This window comes from Ciconia boyciana, chromosome 21 (assembly GCF_034638445.1).
Source record: "Ciconia boyciana chromosome 21, ASM3463844v1, whole genome shotgun sequence".
NCBI lineage: Eukaryota > Metazoa > Chordata > Aves > Ciconiiformes > Ciconiidae > Ciconia > Ciconia boyciana.
The window spans coordinates 3,354,610-3,380,045 of NC_132954.1; the positions used below are offsets into that span (position 1 = coordinate 3,354,610).

General features: G+C 63.5%; 2 protein-coding genes across 7 annotated transcripts; one reads left to right on the top strand and one right to left on the bottom strand.

Annotated features, from left to right (window-relative positions):
• Positions 1–69: 69 nt before the first annotated feature.
• Positions 70–11,533, bottom strand: LOC140661965 (discoidin, CUB and LCCL domain-containing protein 1-like). Of its 2 annotated transcripts, XM_072884877.1 has the most exons (15): positions 11,405–11,533; positions 8,471–8,692; positions 4,948–5,085; positions 4,496–4,547; positions 4,192–4,264; positions 3,831–3,964; positions 3,628–3,665; positions 3,311–3,505; positions 2,425–2,546; positions 2,167–2,335; positions 1,969–2,061; positions 1,679–1,769; positions 1,444–1,481; positions 1,122–1,244; positions 70–641 (listed from the first exon to the last, which is right to left on the bottom strand). In XM_072884877.1, the coding sequence occupies exons 1-15, from the start codon at positions 11,508–11,510 to the stop codon at positions 223–225; spliced, it is 2,013 nt and encodes a 670-aa protein (XP_072740978.1). In that variant the 5' UTR covers positions 11,511–11,533; the 3' UTR covers positions 70–222. The 2 variants fall into 2 exon arrangements, with proteins under 2 accessions (XP_072740978.1, XP_072740979.1); XM_072884878.1 differs by lacking the exon at positions 3,311–3,505.
• Positions 10,633–24,488, top strand: GMEB1 (glucocorticoid modulatory element binding protein 1). 5 transcript variants are annotated; one of them, XM_072884883.1, is made up of 10 exons: positions 10,633–10,651; positions 13,942–14,108; positions 15,144–15,226; positions 16,191–16,315; positions 17,276–17,379; positions 17,831–17,985; positions 19,195–19,323; positions 20,048–20,185; positions 21,314–21,436; positions 22,524–24,488. In XM_072884883.1, the coding sequence occupies exons 2-10, from the start codon at positions 13,981–13,983 to the stop codon at positions 23,228–23,230; spliced, it is 1,692 nt and encodes a 563-aa protein (XP_072740984.1). In that variant the 5' UTR covers positions 10,633–10,651; positions 13,942–13,980; the 3' UTR covers positions 23,231–24,488. The 5 variants fall into 5 exon arrangements, with proteins under 5 accessions (XP_072740984.1, XP_072740981.1, XP_072740983.1 ...); XM_072884880.1 differs by lacking the exon at positions 10,633–10,651 and adding an exon at positions 12,082–12,237; XM_072884882.1 differs by lacking the exon at positions 10,633–10,651 and adding an exon at positions 12,607–12,888.
• Positions 24,489–25,436: the final 948 nt, after the last annotated feature.

Genomic DNA, 25,436 nt, shown 5'->3' on the forward strand with positions numbered 1-25,436 from the left:
TGGAACGGGGTAGGGGTTCGGGGCCGCCACCGGCGGAGGCGGCGGGAGGGAGCCCGGCGCGGGAGAGGCCGCCTAGCGGGTCGATGTGCGGTCGCACATATATATGTATGTATTTAAATAGGGTTGTGCTTAAAAAAGGTCCCCCCGGCAGCCCGGGGAAGGGCCGCGTCCGCAGCACGGCGCCCCCGGGCCGGTGCCGCCGGGCCCCCGCTCCTCGCAGCTTCACAAGGCTTCGTGGTACACGTGTGAGAGGGGACAGTCCCGCAGCTGGCAGCCGGGCCCCTCCGGAGAGGGGACGTCCCCACCGGCGCCGGCAGTCCGCTCCCCCCGGGGGGCCGCGCAGCCGGCCGGCAGCTCCCCGGGCCGCGGGGCCGGTGCATCGTACCGCGCCGGGGGGGAGCCGGGGAGGCCCGTGATGCCGCAGGGGCTCCAGCGGGTACCGGCGGGCTCAGGCTCGCTGAACGGCGTGGCGTACTCGGGCTCGGGCGGCAGCGGCTCGGCGTACTCGTGGTATGTTCCCGGTACGTCGTAGTGGCTGACGACCAGCGGCAGCGCGTAGCCCTCGTCCGGGAGCGGCTTGAAGGTGGAGGGACCCGCCTGGGTGCTGGGGCTCACCGGCAGCAGGTCCGGCTCGGCGTACTCTGCAACGGGGACGCCGGGCTCTGAGCTGGGGACCGCGGGGGACCGTCCCCGCAGCGGCGAAGGGGTCATGGTGCTGTTCCAGATGTGGGTGGGCTGGGGGCACCCGTGGGTGGGATGGGTGCAAAAACCAGGTGCGTCTGCCCCCGCCCCGGGCTGGGGAAAGCTGGGCAGGTGTGTGCCAGCCGGGGCAGGACAGCCACCCCACGGGGACAGGCACGTCCCTCTGCCCCAGCACAGAGCAGGGCTCCTGGTGCCCTCCGGCCACCTTGCAATGCCCGTGTCTGAGGTGCAGCAATAATAATAATAATAATAATGATAAATAATAAGCCCTGCCAGGGTCTCCCTTTTGCACATGATCCAGGACAGGGGGTGGACCAGAGTGGTGCTCGGGGGGGGGGGGGGGGAACGGGCACCCCAGGGTGCAGTGGGGAGACACGGCCCCAGCTCTGGGCTGAGGGACCCGTTTGTGTCCCCGTTACCTGGCGAATGGGTCTGGCTGAGGTCCCCCGGCGCAGCCGCTGTGGGGAAGGAGGCCAGCAGGGAGTCGGGGGGTGGCAGGCTCTGCAGGGAGCACACCTGGCTCGGCTCCAGTTTGGGGTACCCTGAGCGGAGAGCAGGAACCCCCCGGTTGTCACATGCCGTCCCTTGGGGACAAGCAGCGCCGTGCCTGGGGGCAGACCGGGTGCCCCCGGGGCTGGGGTGGCTCAGGGCTCGGCAGCAGCACCCCTCCTGAATTTGGCCCTGAGGCACGGCAGGGGCCCCGGCCCGGGGAGGGGTGGGGTGGGGTGGGGGACCCTTTACCTTTCGTGATCCCGCAGTTCAGCTCTGCCGCCGGCTTCCTGCCAAGGGGAGAGCGAGATGGGGGTGAGGGGGTCCCGGCCACTCCGTGCCCACCACCACCACCCGCCTCCTCGCACCCGGGGGCTGCGCCCTTCGGTACCCGGCGAGCAGCCGAACGGAGCCGCCCGGAGCCATGGGGGGGGGGGGGGGCGATGCCGGGTCCCCCGGGGCGAAGCAGGGTCAGGATGGGACCCACCTCTTCCTGCGGCAGAGGAAAGCCAGCAGCAGGAGGCTGGAGCAGAAGAGCACGAAGCCGCCGATGAGCAGCATCACCAGCAGCGTGGAGCCTGGGGAGGGAGGGCAGCGTCAGCCCCCCGGTGCCCCATCCCACCCCTCTGCACCCATGGGTGCCAGGAGCCCACCCGGGGCCACCAGAGAACTCAAATCCATGTGTTGGGATCTTAAAGCCCGAGTGGGTCCGTCGGTGCCTGGAGCACCCGCAAGACGATGCTGCGCCCCAGGGACGGCCCCCCCCATGGCACCCACCTGCCTTCTCCGGGTCCAGAGCGATGCCGGGGATGGGTGTGCGGCTGGCCGGGCGGCTGGTGGGGACAGGGACGTCCTTGGGGACGCTGGGCACTGCGGGGCAGAGCGGGGACCGTGAGTGTGAGACCTCCACGGGGAGATGGAGATCCCTGGGGGACGTTTGGGGTGCGGGGTGGCAGCTCCCGTGGCGGGGCTCACCGTAGGGCCGGGGCGCACGGACCCGCGCCAGCTGGCAGCCCACCAGGGCCACCTTCAAGGCCACGCGCTGGTGCCAGCTCTGGGGCGTGACGCGGACGTAGCGGGCGACGATGGGGGGGATGAAGGCGTTGGAGACCTCCCCGTGGCTGTCGGCGTTTCCTTCAAAGACCTGCCGGAGAGGGTGACGAGGGTGCCGATGGCCGAATGTCCGCGGGCGGGGGGGGTCTGCGGCCCCGTCGTGTCCCCCGCCATGCCCACCTTGTCCTCCTGGCCACCCCTGCCTCTGTAGGGTCTCCAGTTCTTCCCGTCGCGGCTGGAGGAGACCTGGTAGGACGTCACGTAGTAGTCGTACTGCTCGGAGGAGCCCTTCGTGATGATGCCTGTTGGTGCAGGAGCGAGCCCGGGGGGGGCCCTGCTGTCAGTCAGGGGGTGCGGGGCCAGGGAAGGGCTCGGGGGGCCGCCCCGCACCCCATCCGCACCGGGATGTGCCCCGTTGCGTGGAGCAGAGCTGTCCCAGCTGGAATAACCCCCATCTCTGGGATACCTGGGTCCCTGCTGGGAGGGGATGGGGGGGGGGGGCAGGACATGTCACCCCCCTGGGGAACCCCCCCTCAGGGGCTCCCTCCAGCCCTGGGAGGGGGTTTGGGTGGCAGATTCGAGTGCCGGACCCCCCGCTCTGCCCCCGGGAGCCGATAACCTCCGGCCCCAGCTGCCAGCCCCGCATTCCTCCCTCCTCCAGCCTCCGGCCGGACAATGTCCCCATTTTCCTCCCCGCGGTCGCCAGCCGCCGCCGCACAAAGCCCCCGCTTTCGGCAGGCTCCGGCCGAACAAAAGGCGCTCGCTGGCACCAGATGCAAGAGCATAATATTAACTTGTTCGTCCCAGAAACGGCTGCGGATGGGGGGGGACAGGGACAAAAGGGGGACGGGGGACAGCCAGGGGTGGCTGGTGCTGTCTGCATCCCAGTTTGCACCAGTATAACCGTGGCACAAGGAGCTCCAATCCCTCCTGGGTGTTATGGGAGGGGGGGGGTGTGCAACTGCTCTGGGCACTTTTGGGGGGGGGCAGTGAGGCTGGCAGCCATGTCACCGTGGGGAGGACAGTGGCCTGGGGACGGGGATGGGCTCCGCTGGCCAGCACTCACCTGTGACGTTCCTGCGGGTGCCCAGGTCCAGCTCCAGCCAGGCGGCCTTGGAGCCGGGTTCAGCCGCCCAGGAGCGGCCGGCGGTGCCGAGTGCTGCCCGTTCGGCCGCCCAGGCTCGGTCCTGCCCCAGCGCGTCCACCTCGTGCCACCAGGACGAGGCGTTGAAGGCGGCCACCTCCAGCGCGTCGCCGCAGGCTGGCAACGGGAGATGGCAGGCTGGGAGCCTGGGACCCCCAGCTGGGCACGGGGTGGGGGGTGGCACCGGGTTTGGCAGCCAAAATCATGGCTTAATTTCAGGGGAAATGGGAAAAAAATACCTCTGTGGAATATGAGCCGCTTCTCGGAGAGGGATCCCCTGCAGGGAGGAAAGCGGGGGGAGCATCAGCTGGGGTGTCCCCAGGTGAAGAAACCGTGGGGGTCTCTGAAATCCAGGGGTGGCAGGCCCCCGGTGTCAGTGCAGATGGGTCCCGCAGGTGGGTGCGGGGCGCAGCCGGGGTCCCCAGCCCCCCCCCTTACCCACCTTTTGGAGTGGAGCCCGTTGGCGAAGGCCGACTCGTAGAGCGTGATCCCCTTCTCCCGGGACAGGGTGACCTGCCCGCCCAGCTCGTCCGCGATCACCCCGGCGTGCACGGCCGCCTTGCACAGCACCGAGGTCTGCAGGGAGCAGGGGAGGGGTGAGAGCAGCCCCCCCGGGGGGGAGCCGGGCACCCCATGGGGCACCCCATGGCCAAAACCCATCCCCTGCGGTCTGCTGGGGGGTGAGAAGCAGTAGCCACGCGTGTTGGGGACCGTCGCCGGCGGGTGCACCCATAGGTGCCACCCCACGGGTGCCGACCCGCGCAGCGGGGTGCCCCACGGGGCGAGCCGGGCTCTGCACTTACGTCCCGGTAGCCCTGGCTTGGGTTGCCCCAGATGTCCCCATCGATGTCCTTGCAGCCCGCGGGGCAGTACACGCTGAAACACACGGCGGGGCAGGGGGTCAGGGCTCGCGCCCGTCCAAATGCCCTCCGCACGCCCGCTTTGCCCCCCATCCCACCGCAGTTGCACCCCAAGAGCCCCCGGGGTGAGCGCAGCCCGAGCACCCGGGAGAGGGATGGGGACGAAACCGGGGCTGATGGGGACCGGCAGCGATGCCGGGGCGGGGGACGCCAAAGCAGGGACCACTCAGAACCCCTGGCCACTCACCTGACGTACTCCTGGGTGTAGTGGGTGCCTCGAGCCAGGCAGGAGACCAGGTCTGCAAGGCAGGGACACCCCAGGGTGAGGGACCCCCACCCGCCCCACAGCACCCACCTCTGCCCCAGGGCACCCAGTCCCAGCGGGGCAGAGAGGGATGGCCCCTCGGTCCCTGCAGCCGTCAGCCCCGTGCCTGCGGCTCTGCCCGATACTGGGGTCCCAGCTGACCTGGGGGTCCAGGGTGCTGGGGGGGGGGTGTCCCAGCTGGCTGGGTGGTCTGGGGGTCTCCCATGTCGTGCCCCCGGCCAGGGAGAACATGGGTCTTCAGGGAGCTCGGGGCGATGGGTGCCCACCCTGGGGTCAGCAAGGAGCATCCTCCACCCCCGGCTGTGCCACCCCCCCGTGAGCCAAGACACAGCCCGGGGGGGGGCTCTGCATCCCCGGGGGATGCTCCCCCCTACCTGGGTGCTGCGAGGTGGCGTAGGACAGGAGGAGGCCTCGTCCCGAGCGGTGGCTGGTGCTGTTGAACAGGACGGTCACGGCGCTGGAGTTTGTCACCAGGAGCGGGGTGGCAGGGACGGCGTTCCTGCAGTAGGGCCCTGCCAGCAGGGACGGGGCCATGGAGAGGATTGGGGCTCCCCGGGGACAGGCGCGGGCACCCGGACCCCAGGGCGTCACCTCCCCCGGTCAGCCCTCACCAGGGCCAGGGGGGCTCCGCCATTTGGGCAGTGCTTAGGGAAGGATGTTCAAGGGGGGTCCCAGCACCAGGGTGGTCCCATACCGGGGTGGTTCCAGCCCCAGGGTGGTCCCAGCACCAGGGTGGCTCCATGCAGGGTGGTCCCAACCTCAGGGTGGTCCCAGCCCCAGGGTGGTCCCTTAGCAGGGTGGTTCCAGCCCCAGGGTGGTCCCAACCCCAGGGTGGTCCCATGCAGGGTGTCCCCATGCCAGGGTGGTCCCAACCCCAGGGTGGTCCCATAGCAGGGTGGTCCCAGCCCCAGGGTGGTCCCTTAGCAGGGTGGTTCCAGCCCCAGGGTGGTCCCAACCCCAGGGTGGTCCCATGCAGGGTGTCCCCATGCCAGGGTGGTCCCAACCCCAGGGTGGTCCCAACCCCAGGGTGGTCCCATAGCAGGGTGGTCCCAGCCCCAGGGTGGTCCCAGCCCCAGGGTGGTCCCTTAGCAGGGTGGTTCCAGCCCCAGGGTGGTCCCAACCCCAGGGTGGTCCCTTAGCAGGGTGGTTCCAGCCCCAGGGTGGTCCCAACCCCAGGGTGGTCCCATGCAGGGTGTCCCCAACCCCAGGGTGGTCCCAACCCCAGGGTGGTCCCAACCTCAGGGTGGTCCCAGCCCCAGGGTGGTCCCAGCCCCAGAGTGGTCCCTTAGCAGGGTGGTTCCAGCCCCAGGGTGGTCCCAACCCCAGGGTGGTCCCAACCTCAGGGTGGTCCCATAGCAGGGTGGTCCCAGCCCCAGGGTGGTCCCAGCCCCAGGGTGGTCCCTTAGCAGGGTGGTTCCAGCCCCAGGGTGGTCCCAACCCCAGGGTGGCCCCATGCAGGGTGGCCCCATGCCAGGGTGGTTCCATACCGGGGTGGTCCAACCCCAAGGTGGCCCCATGCAGGGTGGTCCAACACCAGGGTGGTCCCAACCCCAGGGTGGTCCCAAAACCCAGGGTGGTCCTGTCCCAAGCGTGGCCCCATTCCCAGGGTGGTCCCATTCCCAGGGTGGTCCCAGCCCCAGAGCGGTTACATCCACGCTATGGGGGGGACCTGCGGCACAGCCCCCCACAGCTCACCCTGTCCCCACCATCCTCAGCTCCTCTCCCCCACGCTGTCCCCCCGCAGCCACAAGCAGCACCGGGGGGACGATGCAGACCAGGGCGCGGGGGTCAGAGCTGGACCAGGCTCCCAGGGTCCGGGGTCCCTCCCCACCCCTTCCCAGAAAGGCTTCCCCCCAGGGCCTCTTCGTTCCACCACGGCTGGGACAGCGCGAGCGGCTGCCAGCCCTTATCGGGCGCCTGCCACCGCGTCCCCCGTTGCCGGGGCTGGCATGCACGGCGTGGCCCCGCGGGACCCCGAAACGGGGGCTGCGTCCCCGTCCCCGCCCCATCTCCCCTTTCACAGGCACCGCTGAAGCTGCTTCCTAAATCCCTCCCGTTTAATCCAAATTAATTTGCAGTCTCCATCTCCCTGATTAAAAGTTCAGCTTAGCCGGCAGACGGGTTCCTTGGGGACATCTCTGGTCCCAGCCAGGGACAAGAGGTGGCCCCAGTCCCTGGACAGCCATCACCTGCCCCCCCGCGTCTCTCTGCTCTGTGTCATGTCCATCACCAGGGCCTCGGGGCACCCAGAGACCCTTTGAGCAAATGCCATTGTTGCCCTGGGGACAAGGAGCTGTGTCCCTGTGTCCCCATGGTGCTGGTGGTGAAAACCCCGCTGTGGGGCCGTGCCGTGCCTCAGTTTCCCCACTTCAACCCACACCCTCGCCCTGCCTGGGTCATATTTAACCGAGAGGTCGAGCCCAGGGGACGTGGGACACGCATGTGTGCAGGGATGTCACCGGGTCACAGATGTGATGGAATGGGGGCTCTGCATGATATGCAAATGACATGCAGATGAGATGCAGATGACACGCACAGATTTCCCACCCGCTGCCAGATGTCAGCACTGCCCTGGGCAGATGCTGCCGCGGTGCTGCCGTGTCTGGTACGGTGCCCACCCGGCCGGCGGCTCCGGAGACCCCCTGGGTGCTGGGGACCCCTCGGCCGAGCCGTGGGCTGGAGGCTGCCACCCCCGCAGGGACCCCGGCACGTCCCCAGGCAGGATCGGGCCGGGTGCCAGACACCGGGTCTGAGTCAGCGGGAGGGAGCCCACAGCCTCCGCCTGCTCCGGCCGCTTCCCGAAAAACATCTGGGACTACTCAAGGGCCGGCGTCAGCCGTGGGCGAGGGAAGGGGACCCCGGCCTGGCCCCACGTCACCCCCCGCCCGCTGGCACATACGGCCCCGGTGAAGGCACCCAAAGGGGCTGCGGGTGCCCTGCCACCTCCGCCAGCCCCCCGGGAGCATCATCTGGGGGTCCCCCCTTTCCTGTGTTGCTCCAGGACCCCTCAGCCTGGGCCAGGCGGTCTCTCAGCTTTGGGGTCCTGGGAGATGGGGACAAACGTGTCCCCGAGGCCACAGCGGAGGGGATGGGGACTGGGGACCTCACGTGTTGCCACCCCTCCAGGTACCAGCCCAGAAAGGGTGAAAGCCCTGGAGAACAGGGGATAATCCCAGTCCCGGGAGCAGTGGTGGATTTAGACCGGCTCCTTTCCACCTCACGTTCCCCATAGCATCCCCTGCCCCTCACCAGGCCTCGGGGCTGCTCCTCCATCCCCTGTCAACACGCCAGGGGTGACGTTTCCTCCCCCCCTCCCAAGATGAGACACCCGCCGCGCTCCCGGTGCTGTCAAATCCCTCCAAGACCATTAAATCTCTCCGGGAAAATCCTGGAAGTGTTTGGGCAGCAGCTGGGCAGACAGAATTAATTCATCGGCGGCTGCATCTGGTCCCAACTGGGTGCTCCCCCCCCCCCCAGCTTGGCAACAGCCCCCTCCTCAGGTACCCCCCTCCTCAGACACCCCCTGCACTCAGGTACCCCCCTCCTCGTGTACCCCCATCCTCAGATATTCCCCTCCTCGGGTATCCCCTTCCTTGGACATCCCCCTCTTTGGGTACCCCCATCCTTGGGTACCCCCTTCCTTGAATACCCCTGTCCTCAGGTACCCCCGTCCTTGGGTACCCCGTTCCTTAGACACCCCCATCCTTGGATACTCCCCTCCTCAGGTACCGCCCTCCTCAGATACCCCCCCCACGATGAAATCAGCTCAAAAGCCAGATTTTCCTGATATTCTCCTTATCCAGGACTTTACATAATGCGCTATCGCACCCCACCACCACCCCATCCGCAGACCCTCGGCGGGCGCTGCCTCAGTTTCCCCCGGGACCCCCCCCTTACCGTAGGCAGTGCTGGCCTGGGTGTCGGTGAGCAGCAGGGAGCTGCGGGCGCAGCGCTCGGAGGGCTCCAGGTCCACGTCCCCGAAGGCCAGGAGGAGGGAGGTGCCCGGGGGGGCCTGCAGCTGCCAGCGGCAGGCGGTGTGGTTGGGGTAGGTGCCCGGGTAGTTCTTGGAGCTGAGGGTGCCGCTGTGGGGTGTCAGCAGTGTGTGGCCGCAGCCGTCCCCTGCGGAGAGACCGGAGGCAGGGGCTCAGCCGGGCTTCTCCCTGCCTCAGTTTCCCCACTTGGCATGGCCACCCGGGACACCCCACGGGCACCTGCAGCCCCTGAAAATGCTTTTCTTGTCTGAAACATCATTTTTTTGTGGCTTTTCTGGCCGCTCCCCCCACCGGGGACAGTCCCCGGGGGGATCCAGGGATGAAGCTGCCTCAGTTTCCCCCACAGCCACCCAGCACAGACCTGCACCTCCAGCTCCTCTCCATCCCCCAGGCCAGGAGGACCCCGATTTTGGGGGCTACAAAAGGACGCAAGGAGGAAATGCCCCCCCACTACAGGGCTGTACAGCGCCGAGCAGCCCCTGGGAACCCTCGGCTGCAGCCTTGACCTTGAGGATGACCTTGGGCAGCTGCATCCCCATCGCCTCCTCCCCAGGGCGATGCCAGCACCCGCCACAAAAGGGGCTTTTCTCCGGCCTCGCCGCCCCCGGGGACGAGGGAGTATCCTGGAAACTTGAGTTGAAAGCACCCGGTGTCGGGGACCGGCCGGGATTTCTGGTGGAGCCGGGGCAGGATTGGGGCATAGGGAAGGGCAGGGAGGGGGGGAAGCACCGCTCAGCCCCCTCTGCGTGGGCTGGGGGGATGTGGGGGTTCATCGTTCACCCCCTCCTTGCATCCCCAAAAAGCTGCTGCTCCTGCCAAGCATCGTCCCGGCGCAGCCAGAAAGAAAAGCGATGGCGGGCACGGCTTCGCCCCTGCCTTGGCTGCCCTCGCTGTCGCCGGGAGACGGCACAAAGCACCGGCGGGGGAAAATCCTGCAGGGATAAAAAAAGGGGGGGCCGGAGGCGGAAGATGCCAGCCCTCCCACAGAGCCCACTCCTGCCCAGCCTGTGGGAAGGGCTGGCGGCCAAACTGGGGGGGTTTATCCTGCGAACACCCCCAGCAGGGACGCGGGAGTGGCTGAAATCCCCAATTTCCCCCCTCGCAGCTGGGCAGCGGCCCCCGTTACGGCAGAGCTGGGAAGGATCAGGCCCTCTGGGGCTGGGGAGGGGGCACCGGGGGCAGGCTGGACGGGGGTAACGGCCTGGGGGACCGGGACTGCCGGGAAAGTGGCTCCCCGAGGGGCTGCTGTGCGGGAGGAGAGAAATTTGGGGTAATTTGGGGAGTTTCCGACAAGAAACGTCTGGAGCCAGCGGGATCTGCATGGAAAACCCTCTCTGGCCAGGACAGCCTGGCACGGGCGCCCGCGCTGGGGGTCCTGGATGGACCCCCCTGGATCCACGTGGATCCCAGACCCGGATCTGGTGGGTCCAGAGCAGCTGGGGGTACCCATCCCAGGAAAAACCCAGCCCGGGAAAGAAAACTCTCGGTAAAAGCATCCCGAGCGTGGCCGGCACACGCCGGGCAGGCGTGCCAGAGATAAGCCGAGAGCCGCACGTGCACCCGGCGATTTGGCTCCGAAGATGCTACCGAGGGGCCGGGAACGGCGAAGGCAGAGCCATGGCGGGGCTGGGGACTTGTCCGTCGACCACGGGACCCCCCTCCCCCCCAAAACATCAATCGCCAAAAAATGGGAAAACTGGATTTCCGCTGGGCAAGGGCAAAGCCGCGGCCGGGCCCCGCTGGGGCCATCCCTGCCAGGGATTTGTTTGTTTTCTCACAGGATGCAGGAAAGACACAACAGGGCGATGCTCCGGGAAAAGCCCGGCACGCTCCCGCCTCCGGCACGCCGCCAGCCCCGGGAGAGCTCTCCCGTCTCCACCGATGGGTTTGGGATCCGGTGGAAACCCGCTGTGGGATGCCTCCCAGATCACACGTGGGGAAGGCAGCGAGGCTCTGCCCCCGGTGATCCTGTGCCTCAGTTTCCCCTCGTTGGCGACGATGGTTTGGGTGGCCTGTTCTCGTCTCCTCGCTCTCGGATGAGTTGGGGACGAGCGGCACCGAGGAAGAATCGTGTCTTCGGGATGAGGTTTGGCTGAACGTCCCCGCGGGGCCTTCCCGGAACCCGGCGGGTGCAAATCCCCCCGGAGCAATGCTGCCGGGGTCTGCAGCATCCCCGGGAGGGAGCCCGCTGCCCGGCTCTCCCGGCGGTTCACCGTGAGCTCCAGTGATCCTCTTAAACCGGGGCAGAGTCGGGCCCCTGGGGATCGGGGGGGAAAGCCCTGCGGGCGGGACGGAGCCGACCCCGGGAGCCCCGGGAGCCCCGGGACAGGCGGCACCCCGGCACCGGGAGCGGGGTGGGACAGGGGGAGCGGGGCGGGGGCTGCGGGGAGAGCAGGCGGGTGCGGGACCGGGGTGATGCGGGGGTGGTGGAGGCAGCGGGGAGCTCGTCCCGTCCGGTACCGGAGCAGACGGATGGCGGGGACCCCGTTCCGGATCGGTACCGGGGCAGGCGGACCGCGGGGACCCCGTCCCGCTGTGGTCCCCGTCTGGGGACAGCGGGCACCCGTCCCGGATCGGTACCGGGGAGCCCATCCTGGTCCGATCCCGGTCCGGACACGGTGAGGATCCATCCCGGATCGGCACCGCGGCAGAGGGGAGCCCGTCCGGTCCCGGTCCCGGTCCCCGTCCCGGACACAGTCCCGGTCCCGGGCGCGCCGCGCCGCACGGCCCATCCCGGCCAGGGAAGGGGACCCCCGGGGGTGCCGGTGGGAGCGGGGCTCCCGGCGCCCTGTCCCGGTGCGGGGTCCCCCGCCGCCGGTGCCCCGCAATCCGCACTCACCGTCCTGTCCGCCGGCCGGGCGCAGCCCCAGCGGGCCCAGCAGCAGGCAGCGGCGGAGCAGCGCCAGCGCCAGCGCCCCCCGCGCCGCCCCGCCGCCCGCCCGCATCCTCCCGCCGCCGCCGCCGCCGCCGCCGCCGCCGGCCCCGCCGCGGCCCCGCCGCGCCCGCCGCCCCGCGCCCGCCCCGCCCGCCCCGCCGCGCCCATTGGCTGCCGCCGCCCGGCCCCGCGCCGCCATTGGGCCGCCTCGCTGTCAGTCAGCCGGCACCGCCCGGCGCGGGGAGCAGGCGCGGCGCGGCCGGGGAGCGGGGGTTCCCCGGGCCGGCGGCGGGGGGTCCTGGGCACCGCGGGGGAGGAGGGGGCCTCGCTCGGGGCTGGGGGACGCGGGGCCCCGGGGCGGGGCTGGGGACGGTCCCCGATGCCCCCCGGGGACGGACTCGCCGTGGGGGCACGGAGCCCCCGGGCGGGGCTGGGGATGCCCGGTACCGCTTTCCACTCGCCCCCGCCCCGGGCCGTCCTGGCCGGGGGCCGGGCCCCCCCGGGCCCCCCCCCCCCCCCCGCCGCCGCCGCCGCCGCCGCCACCGCCACCGCCACTCGTGTCCCGGCCTCGCGGGGGGGGAAGCGGCGGCGCGGTGCCGCCGCCCGCCGCCAGGGGGCAGCACGGCGCCGCCGACCCGAGTCGCGCCGCCCTCGTCGGCGGCCCCTTTAAGGCAGGCGGCGGCCGGAAGTGCTGGCGGCCGAGGCCGCGGCGGCTACTGCGCATGCTCCCTCCTGCCCGGCCCGTTTCCCCCCCCCTCCCCCTTCCCTCAGCCCCCGGACTCGGCCGCTCGGCGACGGTAAGGGCCGGCCGGCGCCGCGCTACGGGAGCCGGGAGGGGCCAGGTGGCGGCGGGGCGGGGCGGGGCGGGGCGGGAGGGGGCCCGGCCCGGCCCGCCGGGGAGGGGAGGGGAGGGGGCGCCCCAGCGCGCGCCGCCGTACGTGCCGCCGCCGCGAGGGAGGACGTCGCGCGCCGCGGGGGGGGGCCCGCGCCGCTGCGTCCGCCCGCGGGGGGCGGGGGGGAGGCCACACCCCTCCCCCGGGCAGCCCCGCCCCGCCGCCGCCGCGCGCCGCGGGGGGGGCCCCGCGCCTCCCCCCCGCCCCGACCCCTGACCCCGCGGGGGGGGGGGGGAGGGGTCGGCGGCGGCTGCGGCCTTGTGGGGGGCGCTGACCTCTGACCCCTCGCCTCGGCGACCCCCGCCCTCCGGGGTCACCTCTGCCCGCCGGCGGGGCCCGGGGCCTCCCCTCGGCCTAGCGGCCCCCGCCGGGGCTGGGGGCTCCCGGGGCGGGGGGCAGCGGCCCCCGTGCGCCCCGCCGGCCCCTCACGGCGCCCGGGGCCCTCGTCTGCGGCCCCCCGCCCGAGGCCTGCGCCCGTTCCCCCCGCCCGCTGCGGGCCGGAGCCGGTCGCCGTCGGGGTCCCTCCGTCTCCCGGCCGCCCCCCGCGCCGGAAATGTGAGGGAGCCGCGGCCCCGCCGCCCCACGGGGGGGTCCCGCGGCGCTGCCGGCCCACGGCGGGCGGGGGTGGGGGGGGAGCCGGGGGAGCGGCACCGGGGAGCGCTGCCCCGGGCCGGGGTCTGGCCTGCCCGGGGAGCCCTCGAGCCCCGAGCGGGTGAAGACGTGGCCGGGGAGGGAGGCGCAGGGACCCGCGGGGGGTGCGTGGGCTGCAGCCGGCTGGGAGCGCGTCCCTGCGCCAGCGGCTCTCCTCGCCCGTCCCGCTGCCTCCCAGCCGTGGGCCACCGAGCCCGCCGTCACCCGCCGCGAGGCCTTGTCCCCACACGAGCGCTTTCCCAGAAGCTTTTAAGCCCCAGGAGGTGACCCTGACCCGCGCAGGGCCGAGCTCCAGCCCCACGGCGGTAACAAGACCACCCTTAAGCCTCCCTGCGCGGCGGGAACAGCCTGCTCCATGCCCCCCTGCGAGGATCTCCCGCGGCACCGCGCCTCTGCCGCCTGCGATACCGGCTGCTCCGCAGCCCGTGTGCCGTGGGAAGGGTCAGCCCCAGGCGCGTTCCTGGTAGCGAGGGATCGGAGCATCCCAAGGGCGGCTGGAAGCGCTGCCAGCCAAGGGGAGAGGCTCCATCTCGGAAACCTCGCGCTCTTGCCGAAGCCCACCGTGCGGGTTTGCTCGGCCGGCGCTGGCCTGCGGGGCCAGGGAAAGGCGCTGGCTGCTGCCGGCTCGGGAAGTCATGAGTGGGATGGCACTGGGGGGACCTGCCTCTGTGGGTTTTGTATCGTCGGATGAGATGCTCCCGGCTATCGTGATGGAGAGGGGAGGAGAAATCCTCGTGTGTCTTGACAGGCACTTGCCATCTCTGGTGGTGAATTTAAAACGCCTGGACCCCTCTTTGGAGCCGGAGCTTTGCTCTGCCGGCCCCGCGGTCCCCGCTAGCCCGGCCTTTGCTGCGGCGGGACTGGGCGATCATGCTTACACACCGCTGCCTGCCCCTCTGCCTGCACAGGCAGCGGTGCTGCCGCGGTACAGACCTGCCTCTGCTTTGCCCTGTGCAGCACCGCGGCACCCCGCCACCGCCGGGCTTCATGTGAGAGATGGCGAATGCCGAAGTGAGCGTCCCTGTGGGTGATGTGGTGGTTGTACCAAGTGACGGAAACGAAGGGGAGAACCCGGAGGATACCAAAACCCAAGTGATCTTGCAGCTCCAGCCGGTGCAGCAAGGGTGAGTCGGATGGTACTGGTGTGTCTGGGAGGTGCGGGGTGGGACGGGGGGCTTCCCTCTAGATTTTCGTGGTGCGGGGACCGAGCGTCGGTGCGTTTTCCAAGGTCTGCGTCGGTTTTGTGCCGCGCACGGTAGAGAGAAAAATACAACGGGGGGGGAAAAAAGCTTTTGTGTGTGTCGCTGTCACGGGGCCTCCGAGGACTGAAATTGTCCTGCGGAGACGTGTCCGCACGATGCCGTCTCTGTGGATTGCGGCAGCCGGCGCTGGCTGTGGCAGCGGGGAAGCGGCGAGGTGGTCACAGTGCTGCCCCAGCCACGCATCCACCCGGTTTCCCTCTTCCTTCTCCAGCCCCAGGGTGGGTTTTTGCAGCACTGCAGCTGCTGTACATGGTGGTCTGTGCCCGTGTGTCCGGATCCGCATATGCCTCTGTGCCAGCTTTCCCCTAAAATAATCCTCCTCTAAAATACAATGAAGCTGGGATGCTGGAGGGAATTTTGTGGTACTCATGGCAGCTGCTGCTGTGAAGTGGCTGCCACCAGGCACTTCATCTTAACTCTCAATCAATCAGGACATAAATATACTGGCTCCGGTTTGATAATATTGGCAGAGCAGGGTGGCTGCAGGCCCGACAGTGACTCTTCCCTGCACGATCACCTGTGCTGCAGTGTCACACAGGGCTGGAAGGGAAATCCTGGGGCACTGCGCTCTGCTTCCTGTTGTCGTGGGTAACTGCCTGTAGCAGAAAGCAGAGGAGAAGGCACAGGGAAGCGCACTGCAGAGCTCCTTCAGCGGTGCTGGCAACGTGGAGGGTGCGATGACAGGACTGGGAACGCCTCTGCGTGTTTCAGTCCTTGGGATTATTATCGTATTTTGTCGTGCCAAAAAAATGCCTGTGATTGAAACTGTATCAAATGAAATCCGCATCCTGCGAGGACAGGCAAGAAAGAAACGAACCGAATTTTTAACCCCGTGCTGTGAATCTTAATTTCCCATGATTTATATAGTTTGTTTATGGATGGCCGCTTTCACAACAGGATTTACCAAGAGGGCTCTGAGGCCAGCGCCACCGTAGTGGCCGTCGAAACCCACACCATCCACAAGCTAGAAGAAGGGATCGGTGAGTTCCCGCTTGGCGTGGGCAGAATCCCCTCTTCTGCAGGGCTGGTCGCCGCTGAGCTGGTGTCTCCGGTTCGCTGGGCTTCCTTCTGGCTCTGCCCCTGCAGATGCTGTTTCCCAGGCATGGATGTGGGTGCAGGGTCTGGGCATACTCTGGAATAAGAGTCTGCTGTTACTGCTTGGTCTCAAAGTCCTGGAACTGAGATCCTGGCTCTCCTGCAATGAATGGTAAGGGCTCCCACGGGGTCCAGGGGAGCCGAGATTTCACCCTAGTCTTGGTGTGCAGACACTAGCAGGCAGGAATGATGGTTATAAGGATGGCGGTTGTGTCTGCGCTGGCTGAAGCATCAGACTCTGAGTGCTGGTTCCTTGCTGAACAAACAGCCTGACAGTTTGGGTTGGATGTTCAGACGAACCGAGCAGGTTGGCTGAGTGCTCCCTGCCATCCTGAGGAGTATGTGGGAAAAGGCTCCTGTCATCAGGTGCTGTCACTAGATCTTGACTAGTGTTCTGCTTCCTGTGTGGGTGTGGGTCTTTTGGCAGTATTAGCAGAAACTCTGCATGTGAAGAGAATATATTATCAGTAAATATCTGATAGCGCTGCTAAAGATACCAGAGCTCCAAGAAATCTGAGAGATATCTGTGCTTCAAATTTTAAAGCATTTTGTTTCCACAAAGATTGTTCTCATTGACACCCCCCCCTTACAGATGAGTTGGATTTCTGATCTCACGTTCTCCTGATAGATGAGCTTCATTTTGAGAGCTGCTATATTAAAAAGCAGATGCCAGTCGCTGTTAGAGCTAGTAATTGGAGAAGACTAAGAGAGGACTGATCCTGAGCTGGGATTAGCCCTTCTTTTGGTTTCCTGAGTGTAGGTCTCACAACCTGTGAGCTTTCAGCTCCCACCTTGTGGGATTTGAGCCTCTTGGGTGAAAAGTTTCATTTTTACCCCCTCCTCCCTCAGACCCCAGCACCATTGAAACGAACGAGGAAATCGAGATCGCCTATCCCATCACCTGCGGGGAGAGCAAAGCCATCCTGCTCTGGAAGAAGTTTGTCTGTCCGGGAATTAATGTCAAGTGTGTAAAGGTAAGGGAGTTTTCGCAGCGGATTCCTCCTCTGCTCTCAAGGTCTGGTGCTTGACCTCCTCAGGACTTTCCTACTTTTTGTGTTTCATCTGAGCCTTGTCCTGGAGCCGAGTGACTTTGCCTTTGCAGCACGCTGGATCGTTAGCGCTAAAATTGTTTCTAGCATGGGGAGAAGCAGGGGAGGAGTGGGTTAAGGAGTGAAGGCCTATCACCTACCTTATATTTCAGTGCTGCTCTTGATTACTGTTCAAAGCAGAGTCGTATTTGGCACTTGACAAGGGACTTGGAGCTGAAGGCAAGCAGGGCATGCGTACTGCGGTCTGCCAGAGCTTTTCTTCCTTGATCCTTTCCCTTGGTGTCCTGACACTCCACTCCTGTCACTTCCTCGGTGAGCAGGTTGCATCAAGAAGAGAAATCTTGCTGTTACCTTTTTCCACTTGAGAGTGTGCTAATGTAACAGCTGATGTGCTGAGGCCGAGTCCCCGTGTGCTGCTGCAGCGAGAGCACTCTGCTGCTGACCCTCAACAGGAACTCTCTTAGTCGCTGGAGCAGGATGGAACAGATGCCCGAGTGAATACCTGCGTCAGCTAGACGTTGCTCAGCTATTTGATGTAGCAGGAGTCTCCCGTAACGATCTCCAAGACGACTGTACGTGGTCACAGGAGGAGCTAATTTGGTTCATGCTTCGTACAAAGGCCTTCAGGGCTGTTCTTGGCTAGAGCTGTGTGGTTCGAATGCCGATGGCTGGCAGGACATCCCTGCAAACATATGCGTTCTGGAGTTATAAGCATTGCTGTGCCCAGGGGATCAAAGCTGGTAGGAGTCTGAGAAGCAGCTCCTCTTTCTGGGTAGAAGTGTGGGCTTAGATGAGCTGTGGACTGGCTGTGTTGGATGTCCCAATGCAGCCTTCCAAAACGATGTTACCCTGTGTTTGCTGAGCCTTTGTTTATTTCGTTGACAGTTCAATGACCAACTGATCAGCCCGAAGCATTTCGTTCACCTGGCTGGGAAGTCTACCCTAAAGGACTGGAAGAGAGCCATTCGCCTCGGAGGAATCATGCTGAGGTATTTCACTTGCCTACCACTGTGTCCAGCTTCAGGGCTTCGTCACTGCAGCTGCAGGATCCCGAGCAGGCGTTTTGTCTGCTTTGCAGTCCCCAGGAGACCTCTTGGAGGCTCACGTTACTTGGCCAGCAACCTGCAGCACCTCTGGGGCAGAGATCCTGGCCCCGTGGGCCGAGGGGCAGGATTCCTCACCCTGTGCAGAAGTGGCCTCGCCTGAGGGACCTGGTACTTGGTGAGGGTGGAGCAGGACTGGAGCCCTGTATGTGAAGCTGGGGGATGGTTTGTATTTGCCCTTTGAAAGCCCTGCAGGAGATGTTTTGTGTGCAGAGTGGCACCGGGTCTCCCTTTTTCCGTCCTTCCCATGGCCGTAGCATTCCTACGTGAAATACTCCCTTTTGTCTCCAGGCTGAGATTTGAGCTGAGCCTGGTTCTCTCCCCACTCCCTGCACAGGAAGATGATGGACTCGGGGCAAATCGACTTCTACCAGCATGACAAAGTTTGCACCAACACCTGTCGAAGCACCAAATTTGATCTCCTGATCAGCAGCGCCAGAGCACCGGTGCCGGGGCAGCAGAGCGTGGTGCAGACTCCTACATCAGCTGACGGTAGGAAACCAGTTAGCCGTGTCACGAGAGTTTCCCTCTGACACTCCTCTCCCTCCCTGGGCTAATCAATTCAGGTTGACCCCACACACACACACCTCACACCTTCTCCCCAGGCGCAGCAGGGCGGTCCCACCGTTCAGGAGACTGCTCTGGTTTCTGGGAGGGAAGGTGCTTCTCGTGTCCGCTCAGAGAGGTCTCGGCAGCATCTGTCGGGGAGCTCTGCCCTGCACTAACGGGAGGGCTGGAAAGCAGCCGGTGTTAAGCAGTGACTAGAGGCAGCTTTGGGAGCCGGGGAGGCTCACCTTGACGGCATGCCTGTTCTGGGGTCACCATGTGAGCAAACACCTGAGAGAGCTCGTACAGCATTTCCCGATGTCTTTCCTGTTTGAAGGTCTGTTACAAAGGCATGAGGTGGGTGATACCCAGGAATGAATCTAGGCACGCTGACCTCCTCCGGAGCAGCCTGCTCCACATCACCTGGACATCCGTGATGGCTGGACATGATTTGATTGTCATTCCAACTGCAAATTCTCAGCGAATCCCATGCTTCAGAGCAGAAAGTGATCTCTTTGAGGTTAAGGGAGGAGGCTACTCCCAACCGTACCGCATCGTTCAGCTGGGCAGGTTACGTTTCTCTAAGGCCCTGGGTGGGTGAGATGGCAGAGTCTTCCATAGGCTAAGGAGAATCTCCTGGAGAGCACCACGGCCACATGGTAAAACCTTACAGTGGCTACACATTGGCCTAGTCCCAAATTTGATCCAGAAGCTTAGGACTGAGTCAGATCCGTTTCCCTTCTATAAACCAGCTTGGGCCCTGACCCTGTCATTTCCTGAGAGATTAGGGCATCTCTAGGGTGCAGAGCTCCCTGTTGATGATGCAAGGGGAGAAGGGTGGCTGGGCTGAGGCTTACTTGTTCCCTTCTTTATTCTGATCCTTTTCTTCTCCTTTTACGCCAGGACTCCAGTTTGCCTTCTGGAGGGCACGTGGTTTTCCCTCCGGAAGCCCCAGAGCCTTTCATAATCATGGTTCCAATGAGAAGCAGCAATACTTGCTTTTAGCTGATTAGGTTGAAAGAAGCCAGGCACAAACAACCTGACCACGAGAGTGAAAAAGAGCCTGGGAGGGGTGAGGGGGGTGGAAAGCAAAGCAGGGATTCAGGGCTGGTGCTCTGGGTGCCGCAGAGAGAGCTGACGTTGCCTCTCTGGCAGGGAGCATCACCCAGATCGCGCTGTCAGAGGAGAGCATGGAGGAGGGGATCGAGTGGAACTCGGCTCTGACGGCTGCTGTCACCATGGCCACTGAGGAAGGCATGAAAAAGGACACGGATGAGATCTCGGGTAAGCTCAGGCTGCTTGTTGGGTGTTTGCTCCCCCTCTCCTCGCCTGTTACATTCTGGAGACTGAAATCCTGAAAATAAGGAGAGTTTAGGCAGTGCCAGAGCCATCCCCCAGCCCCTTGGCTATCCCAGCGTCTCCCAGGCGTGCAGGGTCCCTGCCAAACGGAGCTCCTCACTGCAGCAGGCAGAAGGAGGCTTCAGCCCTGGCCTTGTGGCTGATGGATGATCCCCCAAATCAGTTGCTACTAGTTACAGTGAGGGGTTTTTTTTGTTCATTCTAAGGATGTAAACGTCAGCCAGCCTGGAGCTAGACTGAAACCATCAGTGAGCAGTGTCTTGTTAGTACCCCATGTTAGTACCCTGTCAGCTCTCTTGACTGTGTCTCTCTGGCTGCGGTGCCTTGCATTCCCTCTTAGGATCAGTACGGAAGCTTAGGCAGAATTTCCTCAAACAAAGATTTTAAGCTCTGCATCTTGCAAAGATGAACAGAGGCAGTGAAATGTTGCCTTGGAAGTCATGGTGCTGCTTGAAAACATGTTACTGATTGGCTGCCTGGGTCTGTTTTGCTTCTTTGGGTGTTCTTTTGCATGTCATATCCACCCCAATGGCCAAATTAGAAGTTGTCTTGCAACGTTACTCTTGCCTGAAAGGTTTAAGGTAGCCTTGTGGGAAAAATGCCAAATGCTTGTACATGTTGACTTCTTTTTCCCCTCTCCTTGTGCCAGAGGACACGCTGATGTTCTGGAAAGGAATAGCTGATGTGGGGCTGATGGAAGAGGTTGTGTGCAACATCCAGAAGGAGATAGAAGAAGTCCTAAGAGGTGTCCAGCAGAGGTTGGGTCAGTCTCCCTTCCAGATGACAGGTAGGTTGTGAGCCACAGCCTCTGGCTCTGCGGTGGGGAAGGATGTTCAAAAGGGCAGCTGCGGGCAAAAAAAAGTGACCAGGGTCCGTCCCCACCATTTGAAGCTGTTGAGTCGGGGTGGTGAGCGAGTTACCGCTCATTAGCTGAGCTGTGGGAGCTGAGTCTGGGTGTGGTCCCAGCCTGCTCAACTGTGAAGTGCGTCCGCTTACACCACTGCGGGGCACAAGGACACAACGTGCCACCCTGTTCCGTGAGCAAAATGACCCTGGCAGCTTGATGAGGCCATCGGGTGACTCTCCTCAGCTCCCGGCCCTCATGAAAGCCTGCCCAGATTCACTTCTCAGACCAGAGTTATTCAAACACTTTTCTCCCTGACAGTGCAGGCTTAAACAGGTCCTGCCCCCTCACTTCTCATTCTGTCTTCACTTGTGCCAGAAAACCTGGTTTTGGGGCTGAACCAGATGAGGGAACTGATCTGGGTTAAAAATAAGTCCCCTCCCCTCTTCAGGGTTATTTTTAACTTGGATCAGTTCCCTAATCCAGTTCAGCACATGCCCCTCTGAGCACAGGGTTTGAGAGCACCTCTTGTTGATGCTCTTACTGAGAGAACATCCATGTAGCCACAAACTTCATTTTACCCAGGATATTTTTTTTTATTTTCTAATTTAGCTTTGGGCTGGCGGATCTTTGTGTCTGGTAGGTGGCAGCTTTTGGAAGCTGTAAGTGATTGAAGTCAGTGGATTATAATAGAAATTTTGCACAGCTTTCAGTGGAGCTGGCATGTTAATGACACTGTCAGCAGCACGGGGTGATGATTTGTAGGTGGAGAGCTCGTTTGTATCTCTGTGATTTCAAATTATGCTTTCATTTGCAGCAATTTTGAGCTGCTTGGGTGACACATCTCTGTTTCATTTTCTTTACCATGTGAATGGGATTATTTAGTCCTTGGATGTCAGAAGGATGAGGGAGCTGGGTCTGCCCTTGTCAGCCAGCCCTTGGGAAAGAACAGAGGGAGTTTTACAAAAAGCAGCAGAAAATTTTTGGTGTAATATGAGCATCTTTTGAGTACCTGACTGAGTCCCACCTGTGGGACTAGGCACTCGTCCCCATGCACTTTGCACATTGCAGATGCTGCAGTCTTGAACAACGTTGCCCACACATTTGGCCTAATGGACACGGTCAAGAAGGTTCTGGACAACAGGAAAAACCAGACAGAGCAAGGAGAGGAACAGTTTCTGTACACACTGGCAGGTACAGTCAGCGCCCAGTAAGGCTTCTCACCCTGTTGCTGCTCTTGGGAACTGATGTGACTTTCCTTCAACATATGAACCGTATTTGGGTTATTGTTCAATACACGCTGCCCCAAAACAAAGGCATCCCAATCCCTTTCCATCCCAGGGCTTGAGTGGAATTTCCCCTCTCCCTTTCCGCGCAGTGAGCAGTTGCTTGGGGCATTTGACAGCACAAAGTCTGTGCCCTTTGCAGCAGCCAGGGTGCTGGGCGTGCGAGTCCAATTCGGTCGGCATTAGGAAATAGGTGCTGCTAGCTAAGTGCTGTGTGGCAGTCACCCGAGCTGCCGGCAGTGCCGTGCTGTGCCTGAGCTAATAAGCTTCTCCATGTACGGGGTGCTGAGTTGTCTGCTTGTCTTGGCGTGGAGCTATCAGGTGTCTTGCACACGGCTCCCCCTGAGCTGAAGCCAATAAGCTGACCTGGATTCCCCAGAGCCGCTTGCTGGATGTGTCTCCCTCCTCACTGTGTCCTGTAGGACCTGTTCTTATCTGGGATGTCCTAGTCCCCTCCTGCCCTGGATAAATGAGATTGCTGTGCTACTTCTGACTTCCAATGGTCACACAGACAAGGGTCGAGGGAGATGTTTCATTGACCCAAGCAGTCCTGCTCCCTGTCCCCAGTACAGGTACTCAGCTCCTGGGGAGGGGACCCAGCCAAACTCAGGAAGCAGTTCCTACTGCCCAGGGGGGTTTGTCCACTCTCCTGTGTAGGTGGGTCTAGCTTGGGGAGCAGAAATGCCCATCTTCTCATCAGTAGTAGCAGCCAACTGGTACCTGTTCCTTATCCAGGCACTGACAGCCAGCTAAAGCAGGCTGAGCGGGTGCAGAACATGGACGAGGTCTGTGTGGGTGGCAGGAGAACCTGCCCTTTTCCTTCAGTGCAGTTTGGTCTTGAGTGAAACGCTAAGATTGTGCTCAGCTGGGTGGTTAGGAGACCTCCTGTCGCAAACATGGGGCGTAATGGTCGGTGGTGGAGCCCGCGAGTCCCCCTGAGCTCCCGCAGCGTGCTAGCCCGGGCCCAACGCGCTGCTTAGCCGTTCTCTTTGCAGACCTGGAGCGGCAGTTGGAAGAGCAGAAGAAACTTGCCAAGGACCAGAAGGCGAAATCCCAAACCATCCAGAACGTGGTGCTGATGCCTGTCAGCGCTCCCAAGCCCCCCAAGAGACCCCGCCTGCAGCGCCCAGCCTCCGCCACCGTCCTCAGCCCCTCCACCCCCATCCAGCAGCCTCAGTTCACGGTCATCTCGCCCATCGCTATTGCACCCGTCGGACAGCAGTTCTCCGTGGGCAACATCCCGGTGGCAACTATTAGCCAAGGCTCCAGCCCGGTGACTGTTCATACCTTGCCGTCTGGCTCCCAGCTCTTCCGATACGCCACCGTGGTGTCCTCCTCCAAGACCAGCTCCTCCGACACGGTCACCCTCCACCCGTCCTCCAGCCTGGCACTGCTGAGCTCGGCAGCCATGCAGGACAGCGGTGCCCTGGCGAATGTGGCGGCCGTGGTCAACCCCGTGGAACTGGTGGCCATGGAGTCCGGCCTCACTTCCACCATCCAAGCCGTGGAAGGCACCTCGGATGACGGGCAGACCATCATAGAGATCGACCCGGCGCCGGATCCCGAAGCGGACACGGACGAGTCGGAGGGCAAAGCTGTGATCCTGGAGACGGAGCTGAGGACTGAGGAGAAAGTGGTGGGAGATGTGGAGGACCATCAGCACCAGGTCCATAACGTGGAGATTGTGGTCTTGGAGGACTAGTGGGGAAGGCAAGCGTCAGTTTGGGGAAGAGTTGGGAATTTGTTTTATTTTGGGCTTTTTTGTTAAGCATCTTTGCCAGCCACCCCATTTGTTTCCATGGATATTTTCATTGTACTGTATATTATATATATATATATATAATTTTTTTTTTTAAAACAAAAAAGCTGGAGAAACACGTGAGACCTGGAAAAGGCTCCGTCTCCGTGGAGCACTGAACAATACCGCCTGTTTGCAGGGTCAAGGAGAGACTGGATCTCTGCTGAACAACCCAACCGGGAGGAACTGGACGAGGGCTCCCGGCGCCCAGAGCGCGCCGTGGCCCAGCCGCACGCATGGTGCTTCTGCTCCGGGCCTGCCCTGGCCCCGATTATTTTATTTCGGAGAGACAATAACCAGTGGCTGGAGCATTGATGTGACTGTGGGAAGGGATGACAGCTTTGGGGTGGAAAAGGTACCTCATTTGTATTTTTATTTTCCCCCAGGGAAGGGAATTCTTTGGACTCTTCACTGCACCTCAACTGGGATTTTTTTATTATTATTCTTGCTTTGGGGAAGACGACAGTAACCCTGCGTTTACTGTCCATATTCTCCTCCTCCACACAAATTGGTTTTATATCTATATTTTATTTGTATTTGTTTGCTCTCCCTTCCCTTGTCCACGTTTCCCAGCTGCAAAGCCCTGGACCTACTCTCGCCGGTCTCGGGGTCCCTGTATCCCAATCCCACCTCTTCCCATGGCACTTTTCCCCCATCCCTTTCCCCGCCTGGCCAGGCTCGGTGCTGCAAACGCCGCTTGGAGACTCCGAGATCACTTCAACCTTTTGCATAAAGGCAAAAAATATCAACTCGAGCTTAAAACCACAACCTCCCCCTTCGCTGCTCAGCGCTGCAGGGACCTTTCGGGGTGTACAAAGCATGTTGTGCTGTTGCTTTCCGGGAGAGCTGGACTCCGGATCGGGGCAGCTTCTGTTTACACTGTGTGCTGGGGCTGCTCCATGCTTGTCGCTACTTGTTTGGTGGTTTTATTTTTGTATTTTTCTTCTTTCTTCCTATAATCTCTTGGCAGGATTAGAACTGGCACGTTGCTGAAATAATGTGTGCCCCGCTGTTTTCCCTCTTTCCCTCTTTTTTTTTTTTTTGGTTTTTTTTTTTGGTGGCCAGGGTCCCTTTGGGCTCCGCTGCGGTGGGAAGATGGAAGGGAGGAAGCGCCGGGCGCTGTTAGAGCTGCGGAGATTTGGGAGGGCTGGGAGGGGGGGAGCTGCTTGGCTGGAAATATTAAGCAAAACAACAGTAAAGGAAACACACCTGGGGAGGGGGAAGGAAGATGTGTTCGGCTATTTTTTGCATTAAAAGGAAAAATCGAACGACGCTCGAATGGTTTATTCGTGGGTAGGTGAAAGGCGGCGGCTCCGTCACCTCAAAGGCAGCGCAGGCCGGGCAGGGCTCCCTCTGCCCGCAGCCGCTGAGGGGTGGTCGCTGCTGCTCGGCCCCCCTGCCTGGGCGGGGAAGGGTCTCCCGGGTGTCCGGGGGAGGTCGGAGCCGGGAGGGGCTCGCAGGGAGTCGTACCCGCCTTGCACGGGGGCCGGGGAGCCGCTGGGGGAGCCGGATCCCGAGGACTTCGGGTCAGGGATCCGCCTCCCTCCCTGTCCAGCAGCCTTCACTGCGTTCCGCTCCGGCTTGCCCCGTGCAGGCAGCCCCTTGACTGGGGAGGGACGGGGTCCTTTTGGGGACCCCCCCTCCCCCCACTCCGGGCTCACAGCAGGTCCTTCCCTGCCCCAGCTGCGCCCCTCTCGTGGCCGGGAAAGGGGCAGGGGCTGGGCAGGCTGCGCTCCCCCGCCTCGCATCCACTCCCGGCCCCTCGGGCGTCGGGCTTGGCCCCCAGGGAGCCCCTTGCCCGGGGGGTCCCGGCGGGCCGTGACGGGCCCTGGTCCCCCCACGCCCTGGGGGGCCGGGCTGGGGGCCAGGCCCTGAGCACGGGGACGGGGGGAGCTCAGATCTCGGGGTGCGACGGAGCAGAGCTGGGGGGCTCAGCCGGGCCGCGGATTTGCCATTTTTTGCTGGAAAAGCGGGGCTGGGCAGCAGGGGCGCCTGGCCCTTTAAGAACGCCGCCCCCCCCCCCGCCCCCCCGCCTGCGCTCCCGCGCCCGGCCGCGAGGGGGCGCTGATCCCACCGGTCCTCCGCCTGCCCGTCATGCACCGCGCTCCCC